The following is a 17,786-nucleotide window of genomic DNA, read 5'->3' on the forward strand; positions in this document are numbered from 1 at the left end:
ACCATCAGTGCAGAGCTGGGGGATAGGGGGGGACCTCAACCCTCCCCACAGAGGGCTTAGGTGCAGGGTCCAGGTCACAGGGGCTGCCACAGCCCCAGAGCAGGCACAGCTGCCTAACATGAACCGCAATCAACCTTCTCCAACCCAAATATCCCATGAGAGAACAGCCACAATAAGAGGGATTTTAAAGAACTACAGTAGCTAACATGTATTCAAAACATACCTAAAGACCACCTACAGAACCAAGAGGCACCAGGCACAGGAGATCAGACCACCCTGCCCCATGCCCAGTCTCCCCTCTGCAGGACCTGCAGTAAGAAGCGTGTGAAGCAGTATTCATCCAGGGCTGGCCCTGAAGCCCATCGTGCTTCAACAAATCCAGTATCCTGCTTTTTTAATGGCTTTTTAACAAAACTCCAAACACACCAACACCCACACCCCCACCCACCCCGCCCCAAACAGAATACAAAGCTAAAGCACGTTTTAGAGTTAAGGCTCCTCCGGATTCAGCTAGATACGAAGACTGTAAGGCACATATTAGTACATTCATGTTACTGTTAAAAAGCCAAACTATAAAAAGCCTCCTCCTACCCCTCCCCGCCCCCCCCCCCGAAACAAGGATACTGCGTAAGTGTAGCCCTGTTGAACCTTTGTTGAACACAGATGGAGAGAACTCAGAGCCTGGTTAAAAAATGAACACCTGGTTTAAACACTTCTCATGGCTGCCCAGTGCCAGCGGAGCAGTGCCCCAGCCACTGTGCCAGGGCAGCAGCACTTCCCCGACACTCCGGGATTGAGACCTGTCCCTCACATGTGGCTCTCCTCCTCTTTGACACCATCCTCCCCACTCTTCTGAGGCAAGGGAGCCACATCGTTGTTTGCCTCTTTCTGCTTCTCAGCCTCATCGATGTTGGTCTCCTCCTCCTTCCCTTCATTCTTCACCTTGCCCGCCTTCTGCTCCTTTGCCACCAGCCGGTAGTTGATGCCCATCCCAATGAAGAGGTAGATCCCAGAGATGATGAGGATGACCCCGCAGGCCCAGTATGTGTACTTGTAATCACCGTACATGTCGTTGAGCTTCCCTGAGGGACAGAGAGGGGACAGCTTAGTGAGATACCCCCTGAACTGCTCCAGGTTGAGAAGATGCTCCCAAGAACAGCCCAAGCCCATCACCCTCCATTTCAGAGCTCTATTCATAGAATAGTTTGGAAGGAACCTTAAAACTCATCCAGTTCCAACCCCCTGCCATGGGCAGGGACACCTTCCACTAGAGCAGCTTGCTCCAAGCCCTGTCCAACCTGGCCTTCAACACTGCCAGGGATGGGGCAGCGACAGCTTCTCTGGTCACCCTGTGCCAGCCCTTCAGCACCCTCACAGGTAAGGCCCCTGCTCCCCTACCCTGTGCCAGGGGCTCAGCCCCAACTTCCTCAGCTATCCTTCAGATGCTGAGGTGGTCCCAGTGCCAGTGCTCATTCCCCTCATCCCTGCCCCAATGCTGAAGGCTGCCCATGGCTCGAGGAGACCCACCACCATGCAGCAAGGCCAGGAAGGACAAGCACATCACACCCTACCTAGCAGAGGGGGTCCCAGAAGCACAGGGCAGCACTCCACAATGGTCACCAAGCCGACGGCGCTGGAGAACCGCTGCGCTCCCACCAGGTCCATCAGGGTCTCAAACAGGACTGAGCTGAGCCAGCCAAAGGCAAAGCCAAAGAAGCCGGCATAAATACAGAAGCCAGCATAGGTGGTGGACATGGGGACCAAGAGGTGGCATACCCCGTTGTAAATCACAGCGATGGCAAAGAAATATTGGATTCTGGGTCTGACCCACTTGGTGTTTGCCATTAGTCCCATGGAAGGTCTGGCCACCATGTCTACAAAGGCCAGGATGGAAAGCAGGAAGGCTGCAGACTCATTACTGATCTTTTTGCTCTTTGCATAATTGCTGAGGAAGACCAAGGGAGCGAACAGGCCGAAGAACATCACCACGTTGCCTGAGAGATAGAGCAGGAAGCCCCTGTGCTTGAACAGGGTCAGGTCCAAGAACTTGTTGATCGTCTGCAAAAGTGAGCTCTTCTGTTCCTTGGTCTTCCCACCGATGAGGTCTGTGCTGGTGTCACCAGCCTTCCCAGCTTCCTGCAGCACCTCCTTAGTAACCTCTTTCTTCAGCTGGTCAGGCTTGGGGCCGATGGGCCGCATCAGGGATCCAGCAACACAACAGTTCAGCAAGAGACCTCCGAGGATGAGGAAACTGCCACGCCAGCCAAAGATGCCAAAGAAGAGCTGGTTCAAGGGCGCCATGGTGGAGAGGAACACAGGGCTGCCTGCCATCGCCAGCCCATTGGCTAGGGGACGCTTCTTGTAGAAGTATTTGCCAATCATGGTTAAGGCTGGGTTCAAGTTAAACGCAAGTCCAAGGCCTGAAAGGAGAGGAGAAATAAGGGTCTTGGAGCCTGATCATCCCCACAAGCCAGCAGCACAAGCAGAAAGAAGGGCTGGTGCAAAACAAGTGAGGTTTTGATTCTGGGGAGTTCCACAGCTCTGTTTTGGCTGTATTAACATCCCAATTGCATGAGCAGCACTCATTCCTGCTGCTGAACTGAGGGGAGACACCAGGGCAGCAGCAAAACCACACACAGGAATCAGGAAGCCACAACCATCCTGGCTCATGACAAACCTTAAGTCAAGTGGCATGGCACAACCCTGACCTGGGGCAGTAACAACAGAAGCTCTCTACTGTCTGTACCAAATATCAGTCCCACATACAGTCACTAGCACAGTCTCCCCATGTTACGTCACCAGGGCCATCTCTTATTAGAATACGTAACAGGAATTGGGATTTATGCCAATCCATCACAGATACTCCTTCATAAATTACTGGGTTTAAACTGCTCCTCTTGCTGCCCCAGAGGAGAACTTACCTCCATTGCAGCCCCATTAGGGCAGAGCCGTCACTTACCTCCTATAACCCCAATGCAGAAGTAGAGCTCCTCCACCGTGTTGCAGAAGGAGGCTGCAATCAACCCAGTCCCAGAAAGTAAGCCACCTACAATCACGACAGGCCGACTGCCATACTTGTTCACCAGAATGCTGCTGATGGGACCTAGGGAGTGAAAGAGATATGCTAAGGGATGAGCTATCTTCACATGAGGCATGCACACAAGCACACTAGAAGCCTGTGGCAGTAACTTTTGCACAGTGATGTTTCACGCTTCACCGAGGGAACTTGGGTAAGGGGAAGAACAGGAGGTTCAGAGGCAGCTGTTGATAAGAGTGACATTTGGTTAGAGCACAGAAAGCTGAGACTTTTCTGAGCAAGCTGCCAGCTGTGAGCTAAACCAGGAGCTGCCTGGGCACCAGCTGCCCTCAGGGACAGGGGTTTGGGATAAGGTAAAGCCGCCTGCCCCATGCAGTGCTCTGGGCTGGGATGCTCTGCTCTGCCCATGGCCATTTGCCCACCACAGGCTGGAGCCTCAGCAGAAAAGCAAGTGCACAGCAACTGCCCATCTCCAGAGAGAGGTTTCTGATCAAAACCAAAGCTGCTAGGAAACAGCTTCGATGGGTACAGGCAGAGCTCCCCAAGGGCTCACAGAGGAGTAGCCACCCCAGAGAGTCCCAGGGAGAAGGGGCGCTTCTGTTTTCACTGCTACCTCTAACACAGGAAAACCCAATTGCTCTGCACACCCACCTTTTAAGTGCTTCATTATCAGGAGCTTTAATCCAAAGCAAACAGTGATTAGATACTGCAAAGCTTGCTCTACAGATACTAAAACATATTTAAATAAACTGAATGAACACCCATCGAATATTAACAGACCTAGTTTTGCCATTAACAGATAGCAAGGTTGTCAACATGTTATTCATGGGTCCTCAGATGCTACTTGACCTTTTTGCCCAGTTTAAACAAAGTCTAGATAAGGTTACAGAAGCCCACGGCCAGCACAGTGCCTACATGATAGCCAGAGCAGCCTGTGACAGTGACAACGACCTGATGGCACCAGCAGTTGGGAAGAGGCCACAGTCTCATGCAAGGCAACAGCAGCATGCGGGGGCTGCCACATCACCCCAAGCCTCACAGAGCACTGGGCTCTTTGCAAAATCTGGACCTTGAGCTCAGCAAACGTGATCCCCTGAACAGAGTCTAAAGGCAACAGTGGCCTTTCCTCCTGGAAATCCAGGCCAGAGCAGCAGTTCCAAGGGCAGTGAACAGGAAGCCGCTGAGGGCAGCTATTGTGTGTGCTGGTGGCGATTCCCCCAGAGCTCCCTTTTTTAATTAAAAGAAAAAATAATTCCCACCCACATGAAGCATTTTGGACCAAATGTTAGCAGATCTACCTTGATTATTCATGCTGTGAATTAAAAAAAAGCAAAAACCGAAAAGCTATTAAGTAACAGAACCAGAGTCTTACCTAATCCTAATGTGGAGCTGAGAAAAGGGCATTGGAGACAATCACATCCCCATACCCTGATGATGACTGTGTGAGGCTGCAGGACATGCTGCTCCATCACCCCCAGCCCTGCCCAGGACAGGAGCTACCCCAGCCCTGCAAGATACCATCAGCTCACAATGTTTTGCCAGAGCATGAGCTACATTTTTTGCCTCCAAGCAAGCACACAGCTCCCACAGGAAGGTGCCCGGGGGGGGATGAGGAGAATGGGATGCACACAGGGTCTGCTCCAATGCAATTCAGACCCTGCAAAATGTCTGGGCTAGTGGCTGCAGGAGCTCTGGAATGACTGAGTGGGGGAACAGAATGCTCCCATGCTCCAGGAGCTCACAGAAGCACATGGGCAGGTCTGGGATACCTTCAGCATCCCTGCCACCAGGATGCCACCTTGCTGACAGGCAAGCAAGCTCAAGACAGGCATGCTGCTGGGATTTAGTGACAACATTAAACATTCAACCTAGGCTGGACGGGGCTTGGAACAGCCTGGCCTAGGGGAAGGTGTCCCTGCCTGTGGCAAGGGGTTAGAACTGGATGAGCTTTAATGTCCATTCCAACCAAAATCATTCTGTGATTCTATGATTTCAATGGGAGCAGGGCAGTGTTAGCATGGAAGAAGGGGGACAAGGGGCTGAAGGAGGGAGCTCTCACTCCATCCACCAGGCATGTGCCACCCCCGGGGTGCCCCAGGGAACCAGCTCTGAGCTATTAGGAGAAGAGGAACTGCCCAGATTGAGTCTCATTAAAGCAGTTACATGGTTTACAAGCTTGTTATAACGTCGGAGCAGGGAAACGTGCTGGTCACTTCACCAGCAGAGCGAGGACAAAGCAGAGCCTGTTCCCCCAGAGGAAGAGCCTCCTGCTCGGCCAGGCGCTGACGTCAGCTACTTTGGATGCACAAATGCAGGGAGGGCAACAGGCTGCTTGCCAGGCACGGATGGCACTGGGATGAGCTCCAATGTGCCTCTGAAGTGGACACAAGTCAGCTCCCATTTCAGATTACTTTCAGCTGAGCAACCTGGTGCAAAGCTGTGTTTGCTGGCAGGTTCAAGACTAGCGAGGCAAGGGTTAGGAGCGTATCACCCCTCAGGAGCACTCCACCTGCTCCTCACCAGTTATAAAGACACGGATAAAGCACAGCTTGGGGATTAAAAAGCTCCAAGACGCAGTTTCTGAAGGATGGGGGAGGGAAGCCGCCCCAGTTTAAGTAGTTTTGCTTTATTCTGCTCATGTCTCTATTTCCAGTGCACACTGCAACCCTCAAACAGCACAAGCTGCCTATGGCACTGTTCGGAGGCAAGAAAGAGAAGGCAGCGCAAGGTTTTAGTGCACTCCAGAGCACAGCTGAACGTTCAGAGCTGACCAGAAACTGGGGACAGATCCCCAGATATAGCTGTTTGCTGAATTCAAGTAAATAAATAGAAAATCAAGGTCTTATCTAAAAGAGGCCCTGTGAGCAGGGCTCCTGCACGTGGCACAGCAGCTCCCCGGCCCTTGAGCAGGCGCTGGAAGCAGACAGTGTCTGCAGCACACTGTAACAAGGACAAGGGCAGAATTACACAAGTTATAATTCCCCGGAAAGATTTTACTTACAGCTTTGCAGAGGACAGATTAACCTGGTTTTTGAATTCTGGGCATTAAATGGAACTTTTTGAGCAACCTTCTTAAGATAAACTGGCTAAGGGAAGTTTTGGTCTCACATAAGGAGAGAATTCCAGCTTCCAGCAAAGTTCTGTTGCTGTCACTACAGCAAGGTGCAAATCAGACCCAGCAAGAGAACCACATCCTGTACTACAACACACAAGAACATGTACTCCTGCCTCTAGACCACTTACCTCCTCCATACATAACCGCCAGCATGATGGAGGAAATCCATGAGACTTTGCTGCTGGACGCATTGAAGATGACCTCAATCTCTTTGAAGAACACGGTGATGGATTTGGGGAAGGCATAAGAAAACCCAATGGAGATGAAGGCTCCGACAACCACAGCCCATCCCCATCCTCCTTCAGGAGGGGTGTATCCCACAGGGCCTCCGGTAGCCGGTGGCATCTTGAACCAAGCTGGCAATGACTCAGTCGGGGTTCAAAGATCTGCAAAGGACAAAGTATTACCTCAGTTGAAAGCAGATGGCTGCATCCCACACCCTGGCATCCAACAGCAAGGCCTGACCCCTGCTCACAAGGTTGGCACAGAACCAGTGCCCAGGACCACCTCCTGGAGAGCTGATCTGATAGGTGAGCACTGGGGGCTCACCAGCACACCACGCTCATAAGACCAGCCAAACACACATGCTCAGATTGCAGCTGGCCTTTAAGAGCCCTGGCTAGCAGGTATTTATAAGCAACAAATGTAAGACATGATACTCTGTCCTAAGCCAAAAAGGGCAGGGCACGTCCTTGCCAGCAGCAGCTGGAGCATGGCAGTGAAGAAGGGCTACCGGCAGCTGGACCTGCAGAGGGTCAAGCAGGGCAACAGCCAGATTCATCGGGGCTCTGCTGCCCAGAACAGAGCCCCTGCAGCATCTCCAGGAGCATGATCCCAGCACCAGCCTGAAACCTTGCAAAATCTCAGGAAGCCCCAGGCCATCCAGAGCAGGAGCAGCACACACAGGTTATTAAGTGCCCGGGGAAATAAATTCACACGCACCAGACAGGACACCTTCACTTCTGCAAAAGCACACCCACTAACAACTGAAGGTCATGGGCAGTGGCTAAACTTAGCCTGAGTAGTAATCAGGAAAGGCTCCCACATGCTGCCAACATTGCCCAGGGTCCAACCAGAGCAGCCCCAGCAAAGCCCAGAACCCCCTGATCCAGCTACAGCCAAACTCTCCTCCCCTACCAAAAAGCACCCCAGCATCAAAACAGTTCACCTTAAAAGCTCAAAACCAGAAGGGTTTAGAAAATAAATGCAGAAATGTCTTCCAGGAGTGCTGAAGTGTAGAATCTTCTCAAAGAGGCTGAGCAGGTAGAGGATGAAAGCAGATGTAGCAGAGTTCAGAGACCTGCAGGGTCAGGGTGCTGCTACACTCGCTCCCTGTCCTGCAGCTGCTGCATGGCTGGATCGTGCCCTGGAACTGTGGCTGCTCAAAGAAGTTGGGCTGCTTCAGGCAGCAGAGAGCAGCACAAGCCGCCCCAGGGAGGAAACACAACCAGAGCAGCTGCTCACAAGCCTGGTTTACAGTATGCAAAGCACCAGGAATCACTATAGTCCCCAGAAATCACATCCCCTCACCCCAGATTTTGGAAGACACTTGCTGATGTCCCATGACCCTCCAGAAACCTCACTGCCCACATTAACCACCATCAGCCAAGGGGAGGACATCAGCCTCCTTTGCTAGAGCCCCCTTGAAGCTCTGCAGTTCTTCTGCCCTGCTGCCCTGGCTCCCACTTGAAGAAAAAACCACCTTGGAGCAGGAGAGCTTTCTCCAGAGCTCCCCCAAGTCACACCAGACACAGCAACAACTTCAAAGCAGCGTGCTGGCTCAGGGAGGCACAACCTCCTATTTATAGCATGCACCATTCAGGTTCGCAGCGATTACCATCTCATCAACTACTGCTGCCATGCCAGCATCTACCTCGCACGTCCCCTCATGCCCTCAGCACATCACACAGTACTTGAGCACCCGCCTTGTTCTCACTTGCACCGTGCCACTTCGGTGCACACCTGAGGCTGGAATCCAAGTGTCCCAGCTGAAGACGATGGCCCACAGCCACAGGGAGCCCCTGTTCCTACCTGCCACTGGACACACAGGCAGCAGTTACCTGATACAGCACCAGGTTTCCAGAGCCACTCGACACCCTGACACGCTCAAGCCATACCTCAGACCCACAGTGGGCAAGAGGAAGCAAAGCACGCGAGGCTGGTTTCCATAAGCTGCTAAGACTGGTTTAGCCCGACCCAGACATCGATTTTCCTGCATCCCGGCCAGTATGACACATGACCATCACCCCAGCAGACCTGACTCCAACAAAGGAATCATTTACAAGACGCTGCCACGGGTACGTCCACGGCTGAACTATGCCCATGAGCCAGAGGAGCAGATTTCCTCTCAGCCTTCCAGGGATCATGGTGAGCCGAACCCACGCCATCCAGGTCCAGCTGCAGGCAGAGCCAGGAGCCAGCATGTACCTGCAGGCACCAGCATCCAGGGAGAAGAGTGCCAGGCTCCACCAAGGCTCACCAGAAACCTTTGGGCTCTCACTATGGGGAGCAGCCCAATCACCTCCCAGGCTCTTGCTGAAAAGCTGCTGTGAACCGAGTTCTGCTCAACATCACTTCCACCGTGGGCTGTGCCCTGGAGTTTGCAGCCACGTCTTGCTTTGACTAACACTGAGCTTTCAGTGAACTTTAAAGCACTGATTTCTGAAATCATGAAGAACTGAAACTACCAGGTGCCGGCAACAAAACCCCACCAGCAAGGAATACAATCTACCTGATAGCACTAAAATTACTGGCAACAAAACCTCTCCAAATCAAAAGCAGCCGGGTGCTGATGAGGTGCTGGGGATTTTTCCCTTTTGCTCCCAAGTCACACCCCCAGGTTTAATTTTAATTCTTTCACCATTCCCGAGGAGCTCAACTGCACCAAAATGACTGCGGCTTGGTTCATCTATTTGTTCTTTCCCTGCATTCCTCCTCCTGCGGGTCCTCAGGTGGCATCTCTCTCCAAAAGACAAGACTCTTCAGCGGGTTAGACATGACCTCTCTTGCATTGCTGAGACATAAGGAAAAAACCATGAACTAAGCAAGGCTTGAGACCGTGAAGCAAGATTCTCAAAGCCTGACGCCAGAGGGTTTACATGAGGAGTTCTGCATGCCACAACATTTTTCCCTGACTCATTGAAAATCTTTAATAAGAAAAGCCAGTTTTAGAAAGCTCTTTCTTCAACCGCATTAAGGCTTCTTACCGACTTCCTCCTTGCCTTCGCACACAAGGAGTTTCAACCCAGAGAGGAAAAAAAACCCCAAGAAAAGGCAGACGTAACGCAGCCAATTCAATTGGAAAACTTCCCTCCCCTTTACAAAAAGGGAAAAAAACACAACAAAAAACCACTCAGAACAGAGTTATGACATTTACAGTCTCTGTTTTGGAAGAGCTGCAACATGTAAGACATGTTTGGAAGTCAAATTCACAGCTGCCAGGCAGCCAGCTACAGTTTGCCCTATTAGGAAACAAAATCACCATATTTGCAGTAATTAAGACTGACGAGACCCAGTAATGACTGCGAGTATCACATCTGCTCCCCGTAAGTGTCCTGACTAATCCACAGGAATGGGTAGCCTACAGCAACCCTCCTCTGCACATCCCTGGTCAGAACAGGAATGGAGGCTTTTAGGCAATGAGGCCTGTGTCATCTCAAAACAGACCTCCACACAAGACCAAAACCCTTTCCATCTCCCAGATCCTCTGCACCAGCGCTGCCTTCCTTTTGCAGAGAGGCCTGGAATAGGAAGATAAAGACTTTTAGTTACATACTGTGGCAAACAGCTGTGTTTTTAAAAGCCCCAGGTGGCAGGGCTCCAAAGCAGACAGACAGAGGCTCACATTTATAAAAGCACTGCAAATGCCACCAAATATTTCTGAGGTAACCCCTTTAGGCAAGCCTCCTCACAAGGCTCCTTCTCCAGGTCACAGGAAGAGGGACGTCTGCTGCCCACACAGGCCATGGCCAGGCACGACACACCTCAGCCGCCATTAAGCCTCCCCTTGGCAGCCATTTGGGCCTCCCTCATGCCTTAGTCAGCTGGACCAGCCTTCAGCCACTTCATACAAGAACCAAGACACTCAGACCAGGCAGCACAGGCACAAAGACCCCATTCCCCAAGGGAGCTTCCACCTTGAGCCTCTGGCAGAGGGGAGGGATGTTCCCCAGAGGCCTAGCGAGTTCCACCGGGCCTATCCCAAAACATTATCCACACGAGAGCCTGAAACACCTCTACCTTCCCCACCTCAACTTCCCAAATTTAGGCTTTTCCAGTGCTCAACACTTGGTGGGAGATCACAGGGATATAAAAATCCCCTTTGTGGGGAGCCAGCAGGCCCTGAGCAACCCTTCTAGCCCCTGTAACTAAACCGAGCTCTCCTACCCCTGCTGAGGAAATGGAGGTGCTGGCAATCATGAGCTGTGTACAGTCAGCAATGCTTTCCAGCTTCACATTTGGTCAGAAGCAAGATAAAATAGAGATTGTTAGAAGCCAACAAGACACCACTTTCACCAATTTTAAGCGGGTTTACATCATTAAGCATGGAGCTGTAATTCCAGCAGCACCCACAGCCGGGGTTTAACCTGGCAGCACACGGCCTACGTGACTCCTCAGGGCTCTGCACCAGGACAATGGCCGATTGATGTCTGGGGTGAGGCGAGGGCAGCAGCACGGGCAGCAGCACGGGCAGGCTTTGCTCAAGGCCAGCAGCCTGCAGGGGTGAGCTCAAGGTGTCTGCCGGCAGCAGCCCAGCCCGGCAGCACCTCTCCTAGCCAGGACACCCACCTCTCCTAGCCAGGACACCCAGCGCAGCCTCCAACGTGCCCTGGTGTGCCGGCCCGGTGAGCTAACCCGGGCATGCAGACAGGCTGACGCCACAGGGCACAGCCGCTGTGCTGGCACAGCACCATCCGCAGCACGAGCCGCAGCCTGCAGAGGCACGAAGCAGCCCAAACAGGGCCAGAGGCCATTCCTGGACACCCAGCATGGGTCTCTCTAGCACACAGAGCCCCAGCACAGCAGCCATAACTTGTGTGCTGCGAAAGGCTGCAAGCTGCCTTGTGTAGAAGGGCGTTGAGATGGGTTTGTAAGGAGCTTTGGGGGGAAAACCTTCCCAAACAGAAAGACAGGCAGCTATCTCTGCCTACCAGATACCAGACAAGCTCTCATCCGGGGCTGCCATGCCCAGCTATTAGCAACAGGGATGCTCAGCCTGTCTGAGCAAGGATCAAGCATCTAACTGGTTTGCGAAAGTGTGAAGTCAAGCCTAAGCAAGCTATCAACAAGTTCAAAGGCAAAAGCTTGGCTTATTTATTATGCATCATTATATTATTATTGGGCTTTTGTGAGACAGCAGCGCCGCCGCCCCCCCCCCCCCCCCATCCTGCATCCAGCTCTGGGGCCTCAAGCATAAGAAGGATGTGAAGCTGTTGGAGCAAGTCCAGAGGTGGCCAGAGATGATCAGAGCAGCTCTGCTCTGTAGACAGCTTTGCTGGCAAGTTTCACAGGCAGGTTTGAACAGACTCACCCAAAGGGCACAAGGAACCATCTCTTCAGCTCAGAGGTACCAGGGATGGAGCAAAGGCACTGTTGGTGATACGGTCCCATGCTCATGCTCCCATCCCTCAGTGAAGGGCTTCCCACAGCACCAGCTGCTGGACCCCAGTCTCAGGAGAGGACAGAGGCTCGCAGCCCCTGCGCAGGTCTCACTCCCACTTCAAGCACAGGCCGTGCTCTGCCAGGGAGCAGAGCTGATCCCCCCAGCAGCAGAAGGAATACTCCTGGGACATCCCGTGCCTGCCAGGAAATCCTCAGAATGAGAAAAATGTGGTACTGAATAACATTGCATTCCTCCACCAGACACCAACCAGCCAGGGCTGCTGGGGGCTGCAGAAGGCTGCAAAACCCCAGAAAGTCACTCAAAACGCATGTGTCACCCTCTTCCCTAAAGACAGGAGTGTGAGCTGCCTTTGCACCCAGCCATCTCCACATTACTGCTTCCTTAAAGCCCCCAAACCAGGTTTGAGGCATGGGAGCCTCACCCAGGACCCAGCAGCAGGCAGATCCTCACTGTTTCAGGAATTCACCAACAGCCCCACACGAATTTGCTTCAGCTACAGCACAACTCCACCGCAGCAGCTTTAAGGGCACATTCAGAAGTGAGTCATACAGACATCACTGGTGAGAAGCTCCCACTTCCATCGAGCTCCAGCTATAGGCTGATTCCACAGAAGGAAATAGGAAAAGCCATAAAAGTGAAACAATGAGATTAGCACTAGGGTGCTTAATGAGATGCAACTCGCCTCCCTTAGCCTACGTGCAGCTTTTCAACTCCTCATAAAGGATACCTAAATTAGCAGCATGCAAGTCACTGGGTACTTTCCACTTTGGCTGCCAGGTAAATCTGGCCAATTGTGCAAGATAAGAGCCAATAGCACATGTAGCCATTCGCACCTTTGTCAGGAATCACTTCCCATAAAGAGAGGAGAATGCTTCACACCTTCCCCAAAGGGCCAGGACCAGCACAGGCACCCCTATGACTATGGGGTAGGGAGGTTTGCCAAACACTTTTCTGTCATTAAGAAATCCATTACCCCAGTGATTAATCCAACATTGAGAAAGCCCCTTCTCACCAAGCAACCGCAGTTGCTTCTCTCCTCAAACGCAGAGCCCCACTCTGCCCCAGCACACCCCAGTTATGCCACATATCGGCCCAGTTCTCAGCCCTGCTCCTTTCCCTCCAGACACAGCCGAAAACTCTCAAGAGACCTAGGAGAATCAGCCAGCAGTAAATTATCTCACTTAGCATCAAAATAGGATGCTTGTGCACCACAAAAAGGCTTACCACTCACAGAAAAGCACAAAAACAGTGTCACTGGATTCCAGGTTTCTTGTCATTCAACTAAGAAATCCCATCTTTCTTCCTCAGAAGAAACTGAAAGCCTGAGAACATGAGCAACCCTTGTGCAAAGGGGTTACTTTAGGGTTGATTATTTTGGGGTGGTGCTGGGCAGAAGGGGCTCTGCAGCTTTTCGGCAACTTGTTATAAGAGAGGAGGGCAGAAATCCCACCTCTTCCATCCACTGCAGGTCCAGGTCCTCCACAGTTCCCTTCCAATCCTCCTCTTTAGGCTCATCCTCTTTCTCAGGTCAACTTCCAAACTCACCAGCGCTAACTTGCCTTATCGGGAGGCATTTGCACACCGGTGGCCCACGGGATCCTAGGCCTACCGAACTCCCGCCACGGACCACCGGGCTCTGCCAGAGCGGTCCTCGGTGCGACGCCCAGCACCTGCACGGGGCAGGGATGCGAAGCATGGGGCCGTAAGCTTCGGGAGCGATGCAACAGGTACCGGTCCTGCTTCCCCGCTCTGACCACGGCGAGTCCTTGTCTCATCTCACCCGGCCTCATCGCGGGCCTCCCCCGCCACCACCGATCCCAGCGGCCGGTAACGCCGCAGGCAGGACTGCAGCGACTGACCCACCGGGAGACCTGGAGCACGAGTGGGGCGCGGGTCGCCCCGGGGGGAAAAGGGAAGCCCCCTCCGGCCTCCCCTACGCGGTTCCCAGGTGACCGGAGCGGCCGTCCCCGGTGTCCCCTGCCTCTTATCGGCTGCCACACACGCCTATCTTCCCCTGCAGCCATCGATATCGGGCACCGGACCGGACACCCCGGCGCCGGCTCCGGGACGGGCCAACCCCGGCGCCGGTCTGAAGCGGCCGGACCGGCCGGAGAGGTGAGGACCCCCCCCCCCGGAGACAAAGCATCCCCTCTTCATTCCCAGGGCGACCCGGGACCCCCGAAGCTACCGGCCGCTCTCGCGACCCACTGAGGGAGGTTGCCGGGACGAGAGCGCGGGGTCACGGCCGGACAGGCCGAGGGTCTGAGGGTCTGTGACTGGCTCTGCGGGACCCTCACCCATGCGGCTGTGCCGAAGCAGGAACAAAGCACGAGCTCCCCGTACTCACCGGGGTAGGGGGGCCCGGAAGGCCCGGAGCCGCGGCCCCGGCACAGCCCTGACCCACCGAACCCGGCGACACCGGTAAGTGTGGACCCGTGACCGCGGAGCCCAGGGCTGTGGAGCGCTCGGAGCTCCCGGTGTCCCCAGCACCGTCCCCACGCTCCCGCCATGTCCCGCCGCCCGCCACGTGGAGCCGCCGCCAGCCCTACCTGCGCGTGCCGCCGCCCGCCGAGTGCCACCACCCCCGCCCCCCCCGCCGCTCTTAAGGGGCCGCGCCGCGGAGGGCGGGGAACCGGGAACGGGACCGATCGGCGAGCACCGCCCCCGCCGCGCCACGTGCGCGTCCGTCCGCCAGCACCAGGCGGGCCCGCGTGCGTGTCGTACGCGCCTCCCGGTTCCATACCCCCCCATCCCCGTCACACGAACCCCTCCTGCCGCCGCATGGTGCCGGGAGCCGCGGTAGGGCCCGGCCGAGCCGTGGGTCCCGGCACGTACCGCCCCGCGGGGGGGGAGAGGCGGCGGAGGGTGGCAGCGCAGGTCGGTGCACGGTGTGCCGGGGCCCAGCGTGGCGGCGGGGGGCGCGGCGTCAGAGAACCACAGAATCAGCTGTGGTTGGAAAAGCCCTTTCAGCTCATCCAGTCCAACCGTTCCCAGCACTGCCAAGGCCACCACTAACCCATGGCACTGAGGGCCTCGGCTACGCGGTGTGTGAACACTTGCAGGGACGGTGACTGCAGCCCTGCCCTGGGCAGCCTGTTCCAATGCCTGAGCACCCTTTGGGGAAGGAATTGTTCCTCAGCTCCATGTAAACCTGTCCTGGTGCAGCTTGAGGCCGGTTCCTCTTGCCCCATCCCTTGTTCCTTGGGAGCAGAGACCGACTCCACCTCACTACAACCTCCTGGCAGGTTTGTGGCAGCCCCCCCCGAACGGCCGGCACGGATGCGGCTGGGACTTTGCACGGTGCAGCAGCATCTCAAGGACTTTCCTTTGCCGGTGACTCCTCCGGGTGTGCCAGGCGTGGGGAGGAGCGGGGTGTCCCCCTGTGCCCTGCCCTCGGCCCGGCCGAGGCACCGCGTCCCTGCCGGTGCGAAACGCAGTGAAGCATCCTCATTAAAGCCACCGGCTGCGGTGCTGTACGTGAGCACCACGGAACCTCTGCGTGCTGCCAGCCTGAGCTGGCAGCCTGGCTTTCCACGGAGGCAGTGACGTGCGCTGCCTGTGGGGGATGTTTCTGGTGTTGCTGTGATTATTTCAGTAGGAGCGAGGCCCATGCAGCCTCTCCTGCAGTTGCCTCGAGCTGGATGTTGTTGGCATCCCATTCATTCCACTCACCATTCCGTTCTGCAGAAAAAAAAAAGGCCTGGGCACCGTGTGCTCAATACCTGGGGGTGTGGAACAGGCCCTTGCACCACAAGTAGATCTTGTGTCCTCATTCTCACCCTCTAGATGGAAAACTGCCTGTGGCACCCGTGCCCAGTGTTCTTCATTCCCACTGAATGCTGTGCAAAAGGGCTGTTACCTGTAAATGTTTTCCTTGAGTTGCCATTTCCCACAGCCTAATGATGCTAATTGTCTTCTGGGCCATGAGGGCTGGAGCAGCTCTGCTCAGCCTGGAGAAGAGAAGGCTCCTTAAGGCAGACCTTAGAGCAGCTCCAGTGCCTAAAGGGGCTGCAGGAAACCTGGAGAGGGGCTTTGGACAAGGGCCTGTAGGGACAGGCCAAGGGGAATGGCTTTAATCTGCCAGAGGGGAGACTGAGATGAGCTCTTAGGCAGAAGCTCTTCCCTGTGAGGGTGCTGAGGCGCTGGCACAGGGTGCCCAGAGAAGCTGTGGCTGCCCCATCCCTGGCAGTGCTCAAGGCCAGGTTGAACACAGGGGCTTGGAGCAAGCTGCTGTGGTGGAAGGTGTCCCTGCCCATGGCAGGGATTGGAACTGGATGAGCTTTGAGGTCCCTTCCAACACAAACCAGGCTGGGGTTCATTCTGTGATTCTATGTTTAAAGTTCTAATTCATTTTAGTGTCAAAAGCAGTGTGGTGCTGTTCAGCTCAGAGCCCCAAGAGGGGAAGAAGGGCAAAAGCAGTGACACTGTACAGATGGAACTGGAGCAGCCACAGAGGAGGCTTGAGCCCTTCCTCTCAAAGGCAAACACCGCTCCTCACATCACAGGAGCGTGTTCATGGCTGTGCTCTGTGCATGTCAGAGCACCTTATGGGCCAGGTGTACCCAGGGAAAGACCAGGGACTACAACAAACTCCTTCACCCACTTCTGAGGCAGGATACCATAAACCAAAGCGAGTGGGTGGAAGGTTTGCTTGATACCTCTGTTTCTGTGCAACTTCACAGGGAGAGGTCTGCGCCCTGGTTTGCTTATACAACAAGATGAATAATAACTTAAAGGGGCAATTTTGGATCGCTGACATTTCACAGAATCCCAGACTGGTTTGGGTTGGAAGTGACCTTAAAGCTCATCCAGTTCCAACCCCTACCATGGGCAGGGACTCCTTCCACTAGCGCAGGTTGCTCCAAGCCCCATCCAATCAATTTTAGTGTAAAGTTCTTACTTTGACAGCTGCCCTAACCTCTTTGTGGTTAGTATCTGTCATGCAAGTTGATTCCCTCTGCCAAGAAGTTGCATACTTCTGAGGCATTGCCGTGAAAATGGAGAGAAATAGCCAATTGCATGCAAAAGAATTACATTGATAATAAGAAAATGAAAAAAAGCTTTGCTGTTCTTCAACATTCTGTCTCGGATCAAGTGCTCTGCATGGCCTGTGCCAGCTGGAGGTGGGAAGTGCTCAGGGTTCCCAGCCGGGGATGAGTGGAAAGAGCAGGTGAGAAGCCATAGGACTGTGTTGCTGCTGTTTCTCCATCTGGTAGGAAGTGTCAAGGAATCCTTCCTGCTCTGTGCCACTGCATATCTGTCTCCTTTAAAAGACGGATTTGATGATAATCCCATCAGGAATTTTTTTCTAGTGAGGAAAACAGGATATTGTTTCAGGATATCAGGCAACAAAGCTGTCCTTGAAAAGCAACCTCGAGCAGCCTTGCAGTCCTGCTACTGGCTGCATGTATTGTGGACACTAAGCAAGTTCAAAGTAGGGTACAGCCAAACCATTTTTCTTCCAGGGTGCAAGAGAGGCCATGGCAGAGCAATTTAAGATCAGGTTTTCTGTGTCCTGTTGTAAACTCTATGGGCTGTAGTAATCTTAAAATACAATCACTAGCTCTGGTTTCCCTTGGAGTTAATGTCTCTAGCAGGTGTAAAAGTCTAGCTCTCTCATCTGTCATGAATACGCATGTTCTGCTTGATAAGAGAGGTAACATGAGTCCAAATCCAGGAATTATTGGGAATCTCTAGGGAAAGTCTGTTCTTTCGAGATATCCTTCCGAGTTTCCTGACTAAGCTTTGGGAAAAGCTTTTCTGACCTTTTGGATTCACATTTTTCTTCAACTGAGCTTCCAGGCTTTGAGTTTACCCATCACAGCAATCCTGTGACAATGGACAGGGAAGAGAAGGTGTCAGAGTGCCGTCCTTGGGGAACGCACAGGTTCTGCCTCCGTTGCGTGATAAAGGACAACATTGTTCAGGGGTGTGTTGGTGTAACAGCCTCTGTTGATGTTTAGAAAATAACCTGCCTTAGGAAGAAAGTGTCTGCTTCTGTTTAAAATGGC

At 53.8% G+C, this 17,786-nt stretch overlaps 1 protein-coding gene across 1 annotated transcript; it reads right to left on the reverse strand.

Annotated features, from left to right (window-relative positions):
• Positions 1–650: 650 nt before the first annotated feature.
• SLC16A1 (solute carrier family 16 member 1) lies at positions 651–11,940 on the reverse strand. Its single transcript, XM_080633012.1, has 5 exons — positions 11,683–11,940; positions 6,281–6,538; positions 2,960–3,103; positions 1,572–2,420; positions 651–1,082 (listed from the first exon to the last, which is right to left on the reverse strand). Exons 2-5 carry the CDS (start codon positions 6,495–6,497, stop codon positions 808–810), a joined length of 1,485 nt encoding a protein of 494 aa, XP_080489138.1. The 5' UTR covers positions 6,498–6,538; positions 11,683–11,940; the 3' UTR covers positions 651–807.
• Positions 11,941–17,786: the final 5,846 nt, after the last annotated feature.

Source organism: Psittacula echo (genome assembly GCF_963264785.1).
Source record: "Psittacula echo genome assembly, chromosome: 22".
Classification (NCBI taxonomy): domain Eukaryota; kingdom Metazoa; phylum Chordata; class Aves; order Psittaciformes; family Psittacidae; genus Psittacula; species Psittacula echo.

Coding starts and splice junctions, on each gene's coding strand:
- SLC16A1 (XM_080633012.1), bottom strand. CDS start 6,497: ATGCCACCGGCTACCGGAGGCCCTGTGGGATACACCCCTCCTGAAGGA. Junction 2,421..2,959: donor CTGCATTGGGGTTATAGGAG/GTAAGTGACGGC, acceptor CTCTCCTTTCAG/GCCTTGGACTTGCGTTTAAC. Junction 1,083..1,571: donor TCTGGGACCCCCTCTGCTAG/GTAGGGTGTGAT, acceptor TCTGTCCCTCAG/GGAAGCTCAACGACATGTAC.